General features: G+C 46.5%; 1 protein-coding gene across 1 annotated transcript in view; it reads left to right on the top strand.

The window, feature by feature from the left end:
* CACNA2D4 (calcium voltage-gated channel auxiliary subunit alpha2delta 4) overlaps nucleotides 1-18,044 on the top strand; it is a gene marked incomplete at both ends in the record, with an annotated part of 120,540 nt that overhangs the window by 51,435 nt on the left and 51,061 nt on the right. The window contains 2 exons of the mRNA XM_084205474.1: nucleotides 580-707; nucleotides 4,661-4,741. Coding sequence (XP_084061600.1) covers nucleotides 580-707; nucleotides 4,661-4,741 — 209 coding nt within the window. The remainder of the gene's footprint in view (nucleotides 1-579; nucleotides 708-4,660; nucleotides 4,742-18,044) is intronic.

Here is an 18,044-nt window from a genome sequence, read left to right as displayed (position 1 = left end):
AGGTCTCTGCTCTGAGCATCTCCTGAGGACATCAGGATTTACACACAGTTGCGTAACCTTATGTTTGGGGTGGGCGGTTTGTTTTTGCAGCAGACTGCCTAATCCCCTTTCCTCACCTGCTCCCCATCCCCTGCAGTAACTAATGGTCACAAGCGCCTGTGCTTCCCTCGCCCGCCTGCTCCCCCCGCACTGCGGCGCTGCTCGCGGGGTGTCGTTCCCGGTAACCCGTCCGTGCTGCCCGCTTCCCTCCGGCCCTGCCCGGCCCTCAGAGCCCGCGGGCCGGGCCGCACCGCCCGCCCGGGGCCGCCGCCGCGGGCCTGGCCCGGGCCAACAGCGGCACCTGGCGGCGGCCGCGGGAGGCGCGGCGGGCGCGGCCGCCCCTCAGGGGCGAGGGAGAGCCCGGCCCTGCCCCGGGGGACAGCGGGGGACGGCGGCGGTCACCGCCTGCCCTCGCCCGAAGAAAAACCCCGGGTGGTGAGGGGTGGGCGATGCGCCCGCCGCAGGTGTCCCGCTGCGTTGCCCCGAGGAGGGCTGCCGCTCCTCCACACCGTGAGCAACGTGTTATCTATCTCCCGGCAGGAAATTCCTGACCCAGAAGGACAAGGAAAGCATCTTCACCATGGACCACTTCCCTCTGTGGTACCGCAGGGCGGCCGAGCATCCTCCCGGCAGCTTCATCTACAGCATTGTCTCAGAAGATGATTCAGGTAACCCCAGGCTAAACACAGAGCAGACAGAGGGAAAGAGAAAAAAGCTTTTCACACCTCACATCCCACACGGCGCCCATCCCCACACCTTTATCGCTGCCTCCCGCCTGGTGGGAAGTGCTGGGACCTGCCCTCTTGGCGTTACCTTCACACCAGCGAGGGGCACAGAGCTCATGGCCAAGATGCTGAAAGATGAAGCTACAAGGTGTGGGGAAGGCAGTCAGGAATGAGCAATGCAGGGCTGCAGAGGAGGAGAAGGATGGAAATACAGGGCTTGGGTAGATGGAAAGGTGTAGAGAGGCGGGAGCTGGGGGAACAAAAGGTACTTGTGGGGCTGGAATACACACGAAACATGAGAAGGGAACAGGAAAAGTATTGCAGAAGGAATGAGACACAGAGATGTGGCCGGGCTTGGGAGGGAACAACATCAGCCCTGCTGGGTGACAGTAACAGCTGGCACTGGTGAGGGACCAGCAAACAGTCAGGAAGTCTAAGTTCAGAGGGTGTCATGTTTTCCATCGCCACTTTCCGTCACAGGAAAGAATGGGTTTGTTATGGAAGATGGTGGAGGAAAAGGGTGGAGAGGAAGGCTTTTCCACAGCATTGGTGTCCCACACAGCAAAGTTCAAACAAAAGCAAGGAGTGGCTTTTCAATATCTCTTGCTTTAGGTGTTGGTTCCTGTATATTCCTGTGAGTATGCAGGGCCAGCCAGGACCTTCTCAAAGGCTGGAAGAGAGCAAAAGAGCCTAAAAACAAACAAGCAAAACAAAATATTCATGTGAGACTCCTCCACACAAGGCAAAGAGACCTTTTGTGCTCCTCCTTGGCCCCCAGCTCTCCATCTCTGTCGCAGAGCTCAGCACTGTAGCTGTTAAAGCTTTTTGTGGCACAGTGGTGGGAGTCTGGTGGGTGGGAAAGCAAGTAGCAAAGAGAAGAAACCAGCCTGGGAGGCAAGAGATGAACCAGGATGTATAGGGAAAGGAACGGAAAGAGAAAATACTTGAAACCTACAAAAGCTTCTTTCTCCCCAACACCTTTACATCTCACTTAAAAAGCAAATGTGGAGAGAGGGGGAGAGATGGCAGGAGGGACCTTTCACTCCCCTGCAAGCTATGGCACCTGCTCTTTGGAATGGAGTGTGGGTTGGAAAATGAGTAACATCCAGTGGGACTTCCTAGGGCAGCCATCACCCAGGCCACAGGAGTCACTGCTGGCTAAACACTGGGGTTGTGGCTTGCTGTGGCTTTCTTAGAAGTCACAGCTAGTTTTGGATAAAGACTGAAGACAAGGAGCTAGAACTGGTCTTTGTTTTACATGGCTGTGGGTCAGAAGCTTAAATCAAGTCCAGAACCCCACTCACCTGGAAAGCTGGTGCCTGCAGGCACCTTGTAAGAAGTAGCACTTGGCCCTGAAGACCTTGTGCCCTAAATTTTAAAGGAGATTATTAGTCTTTAGATGAGCAGCTGGGCTCAGAGAGACTGCCTGGGAAGGGCCAGGAAATAATACCCAGTGCTTCTGAGACAGTGGTTTACTGTAAAGCAGAGTCCAGGCCCTTCCTTGACATCTGATGAAGCAGGGCTGCCCCACATTTTAGCCAAAATAGGCCACCCAGTTTCTTATTAAATTCTGTCAGCTGCTGAAGTCCCCTTTTCATGTTTTCCACAAGTCCCCTGCTGTGACAGGAGGTTTTCATGGCAGATGGGCTTCTAATCACCTAAGAAGGAAAACCCCCAACAGCTCTCTGTTGGGAAGCAAACCAGCAGGAAGTGACTGCAGGTCATCAGAATCATTTATGCACAGCACCTCCTTCCAGTGTCCAGAAGTCTCAGGAATAAAAGGACAGCAGGGAAGCCTCTGCATGTCAAGTAGTGCTATTCTTGCAACCCAGATTTTTCATGTGTTAGGTAGGATTTTTTCCTAGAGACTCTAAGTGTATTTTACTTCTTTGTTCCATCCTTGAACAAGACATTTGAGGTTCACCATTGTCCTGATTTGGGGAAAATTTGGGAGAAAACCTCTAAAGGGCTTCCTCTAGAAAGAAAATTCAAGTAGCCCCTCCCATAACTGGTTCCAGAAAAAATATTTCCTTGGAAAAAAGGGGAAAAAACTGTTTATTTAACCAGGAAAGAATTCACCAGCACAAAAAAAAACATGGACAATATTAAAGAATAAAACCTCTTTCCAATCTGAAGAGATGACAAATTCAGAAAGTCCCTTGGTGGGCTGTGGCTCAGCTCACCCAGTCTCTGCTCAGTCCCTCAGTGCTGGAAATGCCCGGCCCAGGCCCATCCCAGTGGCCACAGGTGGAGCTGCCGGTGCTCTGCTGGGTGTTCTGTCCAGAGCAGGGTTAAACAGGTCCAAGAAAAAGAAAAACCACAGTCCAGGGAACTTCTCTGCCTCAGCTAGCTAAAAACTAACTCCAAGAAAAAGAAAAACCACAGTCCAGGGAACTTCTCTGCCTCAGCTAGCTAAAAACTAACTGAAAAGCAAAGGAAAGCTCTGTCCCACCCTCTGTCCATGCTGCAGACAGCACAGCCCAGGAGCAGGAATGTGGAGGAGCGAGTGCAGTCCCCCAAACTCCACGCTTCTTCTCTCCCCACTTCGCCCTTGAAACCAGTCTCAAAGGTGCAAAACCTATTATCCAGCATAAACAGAACAGACAACAGGGGATGCAAGCATCATACAGCCAACCCAGGACAACCATAAAGGCAGGATCATGCTCAAGTCGTGTGAACTGAGTATTTATTTCACAAAGGTTTTACTGCTTTTGATACACTTGAGCAAGTTAATCTGGTTTTGATCAAAAAACAAAATAGTGAGAGCCTAATAGTGAGGCTAAACTGTGGTAGGCACTGAATTGTGCTCTGGACACACCTATAAAGATGAAAGCAGACATGGAAAGCAATAACAAAAGCTGGAGTTGTGGGGAAGGAAAGAATCCCTGACCCATCTGTCTAAGGAAGAGAATTCCACAGAGCATGCAAGGAGGGAACCAGGTGCAAACTACATTGATCAGACTGGCCTTCAAACTGTCCCCTGGCAGTTCCCAAAGAGATGCCCCAGCTGAAGCTAATCTAATCACTTAAAAAAATACATAGAAATGGAATCTGCCACATGGAAAATTGCAGGCTGGAACAACTGTCCTGACAAGGAGAGATGGAGTTCAGTTGCTTGAGCCTAGCCAGCCATGTGATTTTAAATGCCCCATGGGAGCTCAGAGATCTGCACAGGGCTGGCAGATGTGTCACAGGACCTACAGGATGCTTAAAGCAGCAGCTCAAGGATAATTGGGAGACCCTGGGGCATAAGAGAGTTTAGACAACAAAGTCCCAGAAGGCTTTGTTTCTAAAATGGACTGTGCTCTGGCAGCTGCTGTGTCTGCACTTTGTAGTGCTGGCCTGGCTTGGGTAAGACTTAGACATAAGCCTGGCCTTTGGTGTGCAAGTGTTGTCAGAATTACCTGTCCTGCTTCTCCTCTGTCTGCAGAGTTTAGATGGTGCATTGAGCAGAACAGCTCTCTGGCCTAAGAGAAGCTCTACGTGCCCAAAATCAAGGAGGCCAATCCTCTACATTTTATCACAGAATCATGGAACATTTTGGGCTGAAAGGGACCTTAAAGGTCACTTTGTTCCACACCCCTTGCTGTGGGCAGGACATCTTCCATGAGACCAGGTTGCTCAAACACCCCCCCCCCCCAATCCAGCCTTGGGCACTTCCTTTATGTTGAGGATGCCACTTTATCATGAGCCATAAAGAAGAGAAAAATAAAATCTGCTCATAGCCCATTAGGCTGCTTTTGCATCTTGAAAGATGCAGCCCTCAAAATTCTGGGATGTTTCAGAGTTGAGGAATATGTCCTGGATGGGAAAATGTGGGGGCAAGCTGGTTTTGCTGCATTTTATTCCTCTCTGGGGGTAAGCTAACCAAGCCTGCTGCATTTGTGTCTTGACAGAGGGGGGTGGCCTGCCAAAAGTGGTGACAGTGAGCACGGCTGTGTCTGTGTCTGTGGATGGGAAGATGGGAATTGCTGCAGGTAGGACATTCTGGTTTCTCTTTTTGTCTTGAATGAAATGGCTGCATCTTGCATTGAGTGTGGGAGCTGGGAGCTGTTAGCTTGTCATTCAAGGGAAGTGACAGGAGCCACAATAGCTTGTGGTATTGAGAACTAGGCTAAACAGAGAATAATGGAACAGGTACTGAATGGCTGACAGGCTTCTGAAAGGGAAATGGGCTGCTTGAATGGAAGCTTCCCATCTCCAGTGCTGGTGAATTTGTGGATTGAGACTCCAGTGGTGAACTGGATTGAGACTCTTTCTCTAGAGCAGGAGTAGGTTGGGAAGCCCGTGCAGGTTTAAAACATTGCAGGAAACACTTTTGGCTTTGGAGCAGCTTCATGTTTGTGTGTCCCCATTGTTTTCTCAAATGAAAAATAACTTCTGCTGGTGGAATAGGCATGTTGCTAGAACTCCAACTCAGAACTATAGATTGCCAAACTTATTGGTGTATCTGAGCTTTAAACTCCTTTTTGCAGACCTTCACTAGACTGCACCTTCTTTTGGAAAATTCATGTAGCACATTATTTCCAACAGAGCCCCAAAGCTTTTGAAGATTTACCATTTTCTGTACTAATTGCTTCAGCCTTTATAGGAGTGCATTGAACTTAGAAGCAAAACAGAGCAGCCATTTAACAAAACAAACCATTATCAGTCACCCTGGCACCATATCCAATTTAACCACTCAGCATAGGAGTACTGGGGTAAGAGAAGATGTAGCTCCATGGAAATTGTTTCAGAACTGGAAACAGTGACTAAAGGAAGAGGCTGATGGAACAGGCTATGGAGTTATTATATGCTGTGATGCAAAGCTTCTTGGGAAAGAATGGTTGGTGCTAATGGAGCTTTACATGGTGGAAGGAATGACTGACAGAATGGACACCAAACAATAACTTCTTTACAGGAGCACTCTGTAGAGAGAAGGCCGTACAGCAGATACCTTCAGATCTGCTATTGCTTTTGCCTAGGCTGGGTAGGAGACAGGGAATGGTCTTCAATACTACTAGTCAGTAAAACTATAGCAAATTATTTTTAACTGATGAAACATTCCTTAGTTTCCAGGATTTCAGTAAATTCTAGCTGACAGTGATAGTCCTTAATTATCACCTGGGCATTGAGAAAGTACTTATAAGCTGAAGGAAGTGTTATGAAATAGAACATTTCACTCTTATGCCCAAAGCCAGAAAATTATTATGAAGTCTGCCCAGAGGCACCTGTGAACAGAGATGGTTTCAGCAAAGTTCATATTAATAGGTGCTTGGATGATAGAAACTGCTCCCAAAACTGATACCAGCTGACACTGTTGTACCCAGCAGAAAATGAAAGAGCATTGAAACTGCACCAAGGGCCTCTGTACAGCACTGAAACATTTTTCTAAGCATTATTTTGAGAGGAGAAAATAACATTTTTTTTAAAAGCTTGTTTTTCATGATCTTTTTCCTTTACTTTCCTGACCTGTGGGTTAGAGCAGAGGCACATAGGCAGTTCATCTGTGTTGTTCAAGGTTCGAGCCCAGCTGGAAATTAAGCACCACACAGGCACTCATCCAACCTCCCTCTCACCCCTCCACCCTGGTGGATTGGGGAGGAGAATCAAAGTAAAACTTTCAGTTTGAGATAAGAACAGTTTAATAATTGAAAATTAAGTAAAATACCATAATAATGGTAAATTATGATGATGATGATAAAAATAATAATAAAAGGGGAAAAACAAGCAATGCAAGATCAATTGCTCACCATGCACTGACCCATGCCAGACCTCTCTTCCCAAACCCGGACTGGTCCCTCTTCTGGTAACTCCTCCCTGTTTCTGTAGTGGGCTTGATGTTCTGTGGTGTGGAATGTCCCTTTGGTCAGTTCAGGTCACCTGTCCAAGCTATGGTCCCAATTTCCGTTGTTCAGCTCCTCACTGGCAGAGCATGAGACAAGAAAAAAGCTCTTGACTTAGGATAAACACTTAGCAAAAAACCAAAACATTCTCATTATGAATTCAAAACACAGCACTCTAACAGCCACTGAGAAGAAATTAACTCTACCCTAGCTGAAACCAGGACAATCTGGCTCTCAGCATAAATTCAAGGAAGGAAACTTCTCAGTGGAAGCACTGGAGCAAGAACAAGTGGCACGAGGATCTGGCCCTGACAGAGCCATTTCTCTTCTGTCAGCAGCACTTTCTACACCTCCTGTGGAGATTTCCACCCGCTCATTTATGCTGAATAGTGTCAGTGTGGACATGCTGTGAAGGGGCAGGATCCTTTGCAGAGGGTGGAGGAAACAGCAAAAGATAGGGAAACAAAACCATATTTTAAAACAATAACAATAAGGTGAAAAATCTGTCATTTTTGGAAATTATGCAGAACCAGTTTTCTTGCTGGCAGCCATGGAATCTGAGACAGAGAAATGAATTTTCAATTGTTTTTGTTCCTTAAAGGTACCATGGTCCCTGTCCCTAGCAGGTACATTAGGTGATCTGACCACAAGCATCTTCTGCTACTCTCACACACGATGGGTGTTCTTCACTCCTGGTTTCTTATGCTTTCATGAAAACAGCCCATCTCTGATGCATGGTATGGGTGGGCTAAATGACAGCATCAGGGCAAACACTATCACCCTAAGGGTCCAAAGTTCTTCATTTCCCAAACTGCAGCCTCCACTGACTTCAGCAGGAGTGCAAGGGTTTGCTGAGGTAGGTTCCATGTGCTGGCTTGGGTGTCAGTTAATGTTTGGGGGGCAGGGGGGTGTTCAGGGAGGAGAAAAGAGCAATATTACCATTTGCCTTTCTAATAGTGACTAAAGTTCATCATCTGAATCTTTCATACTAGTAGTCATTTTAAAAAAAGGTCAGTAACTAGTGGTCACACTACCAATTGAAATGTTATTTTTTCTTGAAGGTGTCAGTTTAGAGAGTAAGTAATCTCACTTCCTTTCCCCTCACAGTAATACAGTTATCCTGAATGGCTAGATTCTGGTTCTAGGGGACTGTGAGGGGCTGCAGCAGAAATGATGCTGGACAGAGCTGCATCACCATCCTGGGTACAGGAGATGGGTGAGGGAAGGGGAGGGAGTGTGGAGGCATACAAGAGGCAATCAAAGCAGAATGGGATGCAGATTGTTGTTATTGTTATTCTGATGACATCAGCCCTTACTGGGATTGATACCATGGTAATTTAGTTATACTCGCAGAAGTTTGGTACCCAGCATTGGTTCCCAGAAAACCAAATATCTGTGTAGATTTGTAGTTTCTGAATAAATGCAGCCACAGTTCTGTAAAAGGGGAACAACAGAGACTTTTTAAGTGCCCCTGTAAAAGAACAAGTGGTATGAACTGGCCTGTCATTCTGCCACTGATCATTACTGTCACTTGTTTGACTTGGTGCTTGAGGGGATTTGTAAGCACTTTGAAATGTTCACTATGCATGCAGGGAAAAATTAAGCTCCAGGATTTACAGCCGTGCTCATGGGGAGGGAGCACCCTCAGTGCCCCCATGGGGAGAATGCCAGTTACAGGCAGCATTGGGCCCCTTTTTTCTGGCAGATGAATGGCAGTCCATAGCCAGGGCAGAGTAAGGCAAACTGGTAAAATCAAATGTCCAGGAAGATGACACAAGCCTGGCTGATGTCGAGGAGTGAGGGAGCAGTCGGATGGAATTAGAGACTTGCAGTCTGGAGGGCTGAGAGAATGGATGAAGGGGGAAGCACAGAGGCCTCCTCCCTCCCATTTCAGTCTGTCTTAGCTCAATGGGAAATCCCAGAATGGGTTTGAAGGGGAGTCCAAGCTGCTCCTCTTGCCATTAGAGATGTCACAAGCCTGGCTGATGTCGAGGAGTGAGGGAGCAGTCGGATGGAATTAGAGACTTGCAGTCTGGAGGGCTGAGAGAATGGATGAAGGGGGAAGCACAGAGGCCTCCTCCCTCCCATTTCAGTCTGTCTTAGCTCAATGGGAAATCCCAGAATGGGTTTGAAGGGGAGTCCAAGCTGCTCCTCTTGCCATTAGAGATGTTACTCTACACTCCAGATGGAGAGGTGGCCAAAATCAGGAGGGAAAGGAAGTGTCCTTTGCCCTGTCCTGTCCTCACCCCTTCTCATCCATCGTCTCCTTCCCCCATGGGCCTGGGAGGGGTGCACAAGGGGTTCAGGGTACCCACAGATTTCTTGGAGGTCATGGCGGAGCTAAGGCATGTGTGAGCTGAGTTGGTGTGGTCTCTTTGGTGGGAAGCCACACAGGCAACCCTGGCTTGACTATACCTGTTTCTTGGAATGAATATTATCTACCTGCTATATTGTGCTTTGGCACTTCAAAGCACTATGCAAACATTAAGTAATGCCTGGATGATTAATTATAATTAATTAGGAGGCAGCTATTCTCCTGGGATGTCAGTCCAGTACCTTTCACACACACTAACTCCACTGGAAATGAGAAATAAGGAATGGGGATGGCATTCTCCCCAAGCCATGTCCTGCCCCAGATAGCTCTGTCATCTGCTCCCTCCCCTGAGTCAGTAGCCTGGGGCTTTCTGATCCTCAAGCTGCAAGGCAGAAATCACATGGAGTTCCTGACAGAAGCTTTTTGTGATTTAAAGCCTCAGTGAAACTGCTGGAATCTGTGCAGGAGTTCAGCTGTCACTTCGGGCTGTGGATGACGTCTCTTTCATTGCCTGACCTTCTGGCTGTTCAACTTCTGGGGCTGTCAGCTGGCTGCCAGTCCCAGCAGGGACAGGTAGGGTTAGGTCCTTGGCTTTCATGTGGCAGGGATGGGAAACAGACAATGGGGCCCAAGAAAAATAATCCAAATGGGCACTTGGGAGATGCAGGTTTATTTTACACAGCACTTCTCTCCTCTGTTGATAGTAGCTGCTCTTACCAGCAGTTATTGGACCACAGTGAAGTCATTATCCCATGACACTAGCAATTCATGCAGATGTATTTGGGGAGAGCCCTAGGTAGCTCAAACCAGGGGCAGAGAAGAGAAATGTTGTCTCTGTTTTAAAGACAGAATTTTGGGACACTGAGTTATCAAGACCTGTATTTTCAGAAAAGCTCTGTACTTGCAGCAGGAGCAGATTTTAAAAAAATGTTTTGATTTTTTTTTTCCAAAAGAATTTGAAACCTATCAGTCTGAGAAGTAGGTAATGGGGAGTGATTTTGCTATTTTACCTCTGCTTAAAATCCAGCCTCTGTCAGTCTGATGGAAGCTCTTAATTTGAAAAGCAATTCCTGGCCAGCTTAATGTCTCTCCATCTCTCCCTTGGTCTCCAATTTTGGCTACCTGCTGTCTACTACCAGCAAGCAGGAACAGGAGGTGCCGGTGGCTTTTTCAGCAGGACTGTTGCTGTGGCATCTTTTCAAGCTAATCTGCACACAATTCCATATTCCTACAGTTTTGTTGCTTGGATGGATAAAACATTCAACCTTCTCTCTGGAAAGTGGCAGTAGCATCAGTAGAAGCTGTTAAAATGCACGGAAATAAGCTCTAATAGCATAAGCACCTTTTCCATGGAAATAGCTGCATATAAACTGGAGAATTAAAATATTTCACTAGGCTGGTTCAGAAAGCAGTGTTAAGATCCCCATATAAAATATGAGGGTAGCTGATCTCTTGAATGTGCACTGCAGTATTCAGAAGGAATGCTGTCCCTCTTTTCGTGCCGAAGGTTGTGCCAAAGTTATCCCAGTGTAGAGACTTCTGTGAGTCCCTGCAGCATCACCAGGTGCCTTTATGGAAATCATGGTCCCCCTGGCATGCAGTGGTATGATGGATAAAAAGAAGGAAGACAACTCATTTTTAGCCCATCACCTGCTGTGTCTGGTCTCTGCCTGACGCCAACCCCTTCTGGCAATCCCCAAAGCCCGAGCAGTTTCTCACGCATCCATTTGATCCAACAAAATCAGAGCCATCTGAACAGGCCGTGCCCTGGAAATGAGTCATGGGAAGTGTTATGGCAGAAATACTGCTGATTTTAGTGCTGCCACAGCTGTGCCTTCTCCACCTCTCAGGACATCTGTCTGGAGCTGTTATCAGTGGGTACACACTTGGCTGGCCTAAGGGTTGAGATGTCAGTGTCCCCGTGACATGTTAGTGTGCCAAAACCCGTGTCTCTTGCACTCTTCATCCCCCCATCTGCCTGCCTGCCACCCATTGCATTCTGCTTACACACTGAGCCTTGGGGACGCCTGTAAGCACCCAGGCTGCATTTTGGGGTGTTTCTGGGGCACACACAAGCTGTTCCATGAGCTAGACAAAAGTGACGTGGTTGTGTTATTTTGTGCTAGCTCTGGTCTTACAAACTTTGCCTTTTGTCAAGGTTTGGCATCAGTGCTGGGGCCACATGGTTCCCTTTTCAGAGCTGATTATCCTCCAGCCAGCTCAGTGAACAGGAGAGAGAGCAACATCTGCCTGCAGAACTCCAGCTAGATGTCTCCATGCATAGACAGTAACTGGGCACAAGAGGGACAAATAAGTCCATTTTGACCTCCAAAGAATGCTAAAAATAGTAATGTGAGGCATCTTTCATAGCAGTCTACCCTGGCTAGACCTTCGCAATTTCCTTTTCTTCCATGGTGTTTGTGCTATCTGCATAGGCTGTAAGATCTTCAGCACAGGGACCATGCCTCCCCCCCGTGTGTGCAGATATTGTCTATTGCCTTGGGAGGAGTCCTTGTCTGGGGAAAAACTGAAGACAATAGCCAATTCTGTAGAGTAAATATTTCTTTGTAGTCTCTGCTGAATGCCTGACTTTTTACACTGCACCACTTACCAGGGAAAAAGCTCTAAGGGAGTGAGCCCTGCCTTCCTCAGCCCATGCAGGCAGCGCTTCACCCAGCACAGACCCTGTGGGTAGGTTCCTGTGCCCAGGGCCTGCCCTCACCAGTCTTTCAGGTAATTTTCTCAGTGGGGCCCCAACAAAAAATCGTGAGCAATGAGTTTTCCCATTTAGGATCTGGTGAGACATCTGTCCCAGGATATCCTCAGCCCTGGAGCCTGTTCCAGGCTGGAGCTCCAGCCCAGGACCCCATTCTTGCCCGTGTGTAGCAGAAATCTTCTTGCCTAAGGTTATCCATCACTGCTGCCTCTACAGCTCCACTGATTGCCGTGGCTGTCACTCTTGGAGTGAAAAGAGCCCTTGACACTGACTCAGGAGAGACTTGCATATAGCTGGATTTTTTAGATTGGCACCCAGCGCCTTTGCCATGTTGCCTTTGCTTGCAAATTATTTGATATAATTTTAATTCCGAGCCGAATTAGAGCAGTGCACAGGTTGCCATAGCAACCATTACCTTGTGCCTTTTGGTCTGACTCATTGCAGACAATTACTCTTGCGCTCCAGGATTCACAGATGTGATAGGAGAAGAATCATGTGCTGGGCTTTCAACTTTTTTTGCTTTTAATTTCCTTCCCAGCCTCTTTTCCATTAACTCCTGCCTACCCAGCATCAGCAGGGCCCTCTATCCCCACCCAGGGGTGCTCGTGGGAGTGCATTGGATGTGTAGATAAACGATGTGTGAGGTGATTTGTGCATGCATGTGTGTATCTGCATACATAAAGAGGTGCTCTGCAGTATGTTGTGAGATCCCTGGGCTCCCTGTGTGCACATCTCGCTGGGGACGTGCACAGACATTCGGAACCACAGAGCAATTTGCCCTTCCTCCTGTCTGTGGTGTTTTCCAGGTAGGTGCAGGATTGATCTCTGTGGCCATGGAGTGTTACCCAGTGTGCAGGGGCTGTCAGTAAGCGCTGGGTATTTAGGGGGACGGACAAAGTGAGGGTAATGAATGGTGCAGGACCTTCATTTGAAGCTGTGTGAAGATCCACAGGCTGCCAGGCAAGTGGCACTGGCATCCCTGACACCACCTAAACCTGTGTGAATGCAAGGCCAGTTCATTACCCCACTCACAGCTATCCCCCTAGTGCCCCATGTCTTTTATGCAAAGTGCACAGGGTAAAGCACTGTTGTCTGTAGCCTTAGCCCAGGTATAACTGATGTCCTGAGCTCTGTCAGCACCTACAGTTCAGCAGAGGAGCAAAGCCACGTGAGAAGATGCCAAAAAGGAGCAGTCTGTAGATATGAGGATGAAGATGATAAATGTCACAGCAGAAAAGGTTATAGGACATGTCTTGTATGGTGATTTAGCTTAAATTCTACCGAGGCAGAAGCAGACAAGTTTTGCAGGGTGAGAACCACAGAAACTTAGCAGATCTGAGTACAGCTCCAGCCTCCCCCTAAGATACATTCTTTTAGCCACCAAACTCATTCTGAATTATTTTTCTCCTGCCCTACCTATCACCTAAGACACAGATCTGCCTATCATAAGGCTTTGTAATGGGACTCTGACTGCCATCCTTTTCCCTTCAAAAGACCTTTTTCTTCCTTTCTCTCACTGGGACATAGAAACCCCACTCACAGGATCACAGATAATTCTGGTTAGATGGCAGCTCTACACTCTGCTGCCCAATCTGTGGAGGGTGTTCTGCTGTTGAGTCATGGCACTGCTTTCACAGGCAGCAGTGCAAAGTCTGGAGTGTGGTGAGGGAGCAGTTGAGCTTTTTGGGACAGTGTGAAGCCCCCATTTCTGTGAGGATCCTGATTCTCTTGCCCTCCATCTGTCTGTGGCAACAAGCAGCTGCTTAAGCTGGCTCTGCAGAGAGACTATGGAATGGAAAAAAGGCAGACAGCAAAGAAGGCTGCCTTGCCTAGCCCTGCCCTGCCCTGCCCTCCCTTAGAGGTCAGAATTGTAGGGATAAAGTGAGGATTGCTTACACATCAAGCTGAGCTAGACCTTGCAAAGGAGGTTAAAACAAACAGCTTAATATTCTTCAGCTATTTGGAGAATAAAAAAAAAATAAGTAGGGCCACTTCTGGTCAATAAGAGTGAAGTTGGGATCAAGGAGTCTATAGTCTGAGCAAAAACTAAAGACAGCTCAGTGCCCAAGTTATTGATAAGGACAGAAATGTCTCCCTTGGGCAAAGAAATAAGCTGAGTGCTATGAATAAGAAGCTCAAGCTGATTAGTGCACTCACAGTGTTGGGCCTGGGTGCCTTCTGGCCCTGGGAGAGCTGGCATGTGGAAACACACACTTACAGCAAAAGGCTTTTTTCAGCTCTGCACACAGTGGTGACTCCATGCAATCTGCAAAAGTGAAAATTCACCAGTTAGGATTAAAGAAGAACAAGAAATAAGTTTGTCAGGCTCAGACTTTCAAGTGTGACCGCTGCAATGTGTGTAGCATTTTAGAGGAGATCTTCAAGGAAAGTATAATTATTACCAAGCAGTTAGGGGGAAAGGTAATCAAGCAATATGAGTTTATCAGTTCTGGATAACACCAGGCTGAGCCAACATCCTTCTTTCAGATTATTGTTTTCTGGAAGGCAAAAGAAATTTCAAAGGTCTCATCTCTGTATTCCAGTAGAGCATTGATATATGCCACATAAGGAACAATTAGACTGGAGAAGATCAAGTGAGGCAGAGGAGTTGTAAGTGGCAGGAAGGGAAAAGTCAATCTGAGAAGACAGCAGCTGCAAGATCACCAGTCAAAGTCTAGCAAAATGTTCCTTGTTACACTCCCCATGGTCACCCATGGGATTGGGCTTTAATATTAACCTGAGACCCTGACTCAGATAGCTGGGGAGAGGGAAGGAGTATCCTGGTGAATCAACACTAGAAGGCATTCTTAGTACATGGAAGGGCCGGCATATTGTAGAGGAAGCCTTATTTGACCTTGGCAGGAGTACCAGAAACAGAATGAATTTCAGTAGTACAACAGACAAGGTCATATGCTTGACAGCTAATAATAGAAATCTTCTGTAAGCTGGGAACTCTGAGAGATCTGGCAGGGAGCACAGCAAGAAGGACTGGAGGCAGTCCTTGTCTTCTGGGAACTGTTGAGCCAGTTTTGCCAAATCTCAGTGAGGATCCTCAGTGTGGATCATCAATATAAGCTCCCTGATGCCCACATTAAATTCAGGGAACCATTGTTAGCTGCCAAGACCTGTCCTGAGAACCTTGCTGAAAGGCAGCTGGATAGACTTAGTGGTAAACGTATCCTGAGAAAGCTCAGGAAAAAAGTGCTGGGATCTTCTCTATTAGGTGATGTGGCATGATGGTGAATCACAGTGCAGTGCAGTTGGGGACAAAGCAAATGCTGTTCTTGTGTTTAGGGAGGTGTTCCCAGTGGGAAAATACAGCCATGTGAGACCTCTCCTCTAGTCTGTGTTACAGTTTTGGTGAAAGGAATACAGGCTGAGACAGGAGCAGAGAGGATGGGCAGATGATGAGAGGAAAGGGAAGTCGGGCGTTGGAACCTGGAGCACCCAGCTTGTTTAACCACATGCAACCAAGGACAAAGAAGACAGGATTTCTGTAATGAATGCACCTTGGAGAACACATTTAAACTAAAGTACATGGTTGTATGGAGATGAGATAGTCTAGTACAGACAGTCTAGCAAAATACTTAGGGTGCAAAACTAGAAGTGGGTTTCTCTCTGTTAGGGTAATGCAGCTTTACTGAGAATCTGAAGTATAAAGACAATGGATTGAAGCTGGAGCTTGAAAAGTGTGTAAGAAAGTGATGGTGCCTTGAATAGAAAGAGCTGAGACTCTGTTAGCCTGTAGTCCCTTGACCAGGGAACAGCTGAAGTCCCTGATCTCACCATGTCACAGAACAAAAACCAGCAACAAGCAAGGTAAACAAACACTCAGGGAACTTCCCATTCCCTGCAGCATTCTCCTTGGGCACAAGGCAGAGCATTCTTACCCTGTATTTCCCACACTCCATGATTTTAGTCATGACTGTATAAAAATAAGCTTGTTAATGCAGCTGAAAGCCCCAGCACAGCACCTGGGAGGCCAGAAGCTAGGGCTGACCTAAACCCCTCTCTCAGCCTTTGACATTGTGGTGGTTTCTCTTGATTGCTTGGGGTTTTGCAAAGTAAAGAACAGTGAGCAGAAAAACCTCTGCTTATGATAACAAACCCTTGGAAAGCAGATGGGGATGTGGGGGCTGGTGTGTTTTGTGACATTTGAGTAGACCAGAGCAGGGAGAATCTGAGAAGCAGCTGGTCAGAGGCACTCATTGAAAAGGGAATGATCAGTCACAAGAAGACAAAAATAAGGGGGAGAGAGAAAAAAATAACTGGGGAATCCAAGACATTTATGTCCAGTGAGAGATATGAGAAAAACAACCATGAGACTGTGAGTGGATGAAAAAGTGGAAAATGCTGGAAGGGGATAATCCTTTTAAATAACTGGCTAGATTTTCTCTTGCCAAGAATTGTATAAATCTGGAGGCTCATGTTTAAAATGCACTGAATTTATACTAATACAAAGGTAGGATCAGAACCACTTACCCATAATCTTCCTCCCTCAAAATTACTTGTTAGGGTTTTGTCCTAGCATTTACATTTGCCTCCATCTTTAAAGCAGGAACAATGTTCACACAACCTAGTGAGACATTCTTTGGTGAGAACGGTAGAGAAAAGTGGCAAAAGTCATGTAGTGTCTTCAATAGAGAGCATAGATACCGGTGGATGAGGAGTATATTTCTAAAAGGAGGAGAAAAAGCTGGAAGCAATGTGGCAATAGGCTCCAGTGTTGTTCTAGAGGTGAGAAAATGCTTTCAGTGAAAGATTTAATGAACTCAGTCTGCCTGTTGTACCTAAAAGAAGACTGAGAGATTATTTGATTTAGAGTATAAAGTGCCTCCACAAAGAGCTGCTGGTTACTGAAGGTTTATTTTTTTTAATCTAGGGGAAAGAATAACAAAAAATTGTGACAGAAAAACCAAACAGATTCAAATTAGTCAGTAAGCATGAATGGTAACAATGAACACAAATAGGTATTGTCAGAAGATACCAAGGGAAACAATATTTTTCCCTTTCTTTAGTGTTTTTCAAATCAAAGGTAGATGCCTTTCTGGAAGATTCAACTTAGCTGCATGTAAACACTCACTGTTGGTCTTTCTACAGGATAGTTTCTCTAACTTCTGTTCCATAAACTAAACAGATTGAGCTCTTTCAGCCTTTCACAGAAAGGCATTTTCTGCCACCCCCAAATAATGCTTGTGGTTCTTTTCCACACAATTTCCAAGTAGCGTGCGATACACAGAAGGTCAGACTGGATGATCTAAAGTCCCTTCTGGCCTTTATATTCTCTGAATCTCTGCCTCTGTGAATTCATTAATGTTTGCAAGCTCCCAGAGAGCTGCCAAAGGCAAGCACTATAGAAATGCAAAGCATTGTTGTTACTGTGCATATTTCCCTTGAGCTTTACGTGGAGCTGGTTGAATATCGCAGGGTACGGTCTGTGTGTATTCCCTCAAATGAAATACCTGCATTTCTCACTCCTGCAGTGCCCTTTCCAAGTTGATTTTCTGCAGCTGTGCTAACAAACAAGTTTATTCCCAAGTTAGGATTCAGAAAAAGCAATTGTGAAGGGGCAAATCTCTGCCTGGAGCCCCAAGCAAAGAGCAGCACGTTGTTGTCCTGGCCCAGAAGCTCCATGCGAGGCAGAGTTATTATTAGCATCATGCTTTGCTTTCTCTTTGTCTCCAGGTGCCCTGCACATGGCCTCTGCCTGGCTGCAGCAGAGCAGAACTGTGGGAAAGACAGATCTGGCCCTTGTTGGCTGCTTTTTCCCCATTCTCTAAAGGGAGAAGAGCTGTGTGGCTGCTGCCTTATCCCCAGATTTCCAGGGCTGTGACAGATGTAGAGAGTGCCCCAGAATGACGCGGGAAATATTTATTTATTCACATTTCATTCTTTAACTGTGTTCATTGGTGAATGCTTGTTGTATTGCCCATTATTCTTGGAGGGAATTCTTTTTGGCCCTCAGAAATCCCGTGCTAGGACTTGCATTTATCTGGTTGGAGGATAGAAGCTGACCCTCTGACCTGTGCTTCCAGTCAGTGCTAGCAAACCCTCTTCAAGCCAGCACAGTGAGCTGCTAATGGACAAGATACTGAGGAGGAATCCTGTTTTATATATTTTATCTGTTACACGTACAGAATTACGTGGTTATTATATAGGGTGTTGTATGTGTGCCTGAGTAGGTATGTAAGCAGGACAAATACATCAAATAGTAATCAAATTATAATAAATAATTGCACAAAATCACAGCCTGCTCCCAGACAGTTCATGAACTGAAAAAGCCTAGAGTCATCAGATGAGTGTGTTGGCTTTGCTTTTTTTCTGCTCTGTGTTTCTGGTATTATATGAACTGCTGAGTAGTATCTGTGTGCACTCCTCTACCTAGCTGGCAAAATGAGATTAAACTATGTGTCATAGACACCATG

The sequence above is a fragment of the Fringilla coelebs genome (assembly GCF_963513975.1).
Source record: "Fringilla coelebs genome assembly, chromosome: 5".
NCBI classification, from domain to species: Eukaryota; Metazoa; Chordata; class Aves; order Passeriformes; family Fringillidae; genus Fringilla; species Fringilla coelebs.
The sequence above is the reverse complement of the archived record's forward strand: the minus strand, read 5'-3'. Positions and strand labels throughout refer to the sequence as shown.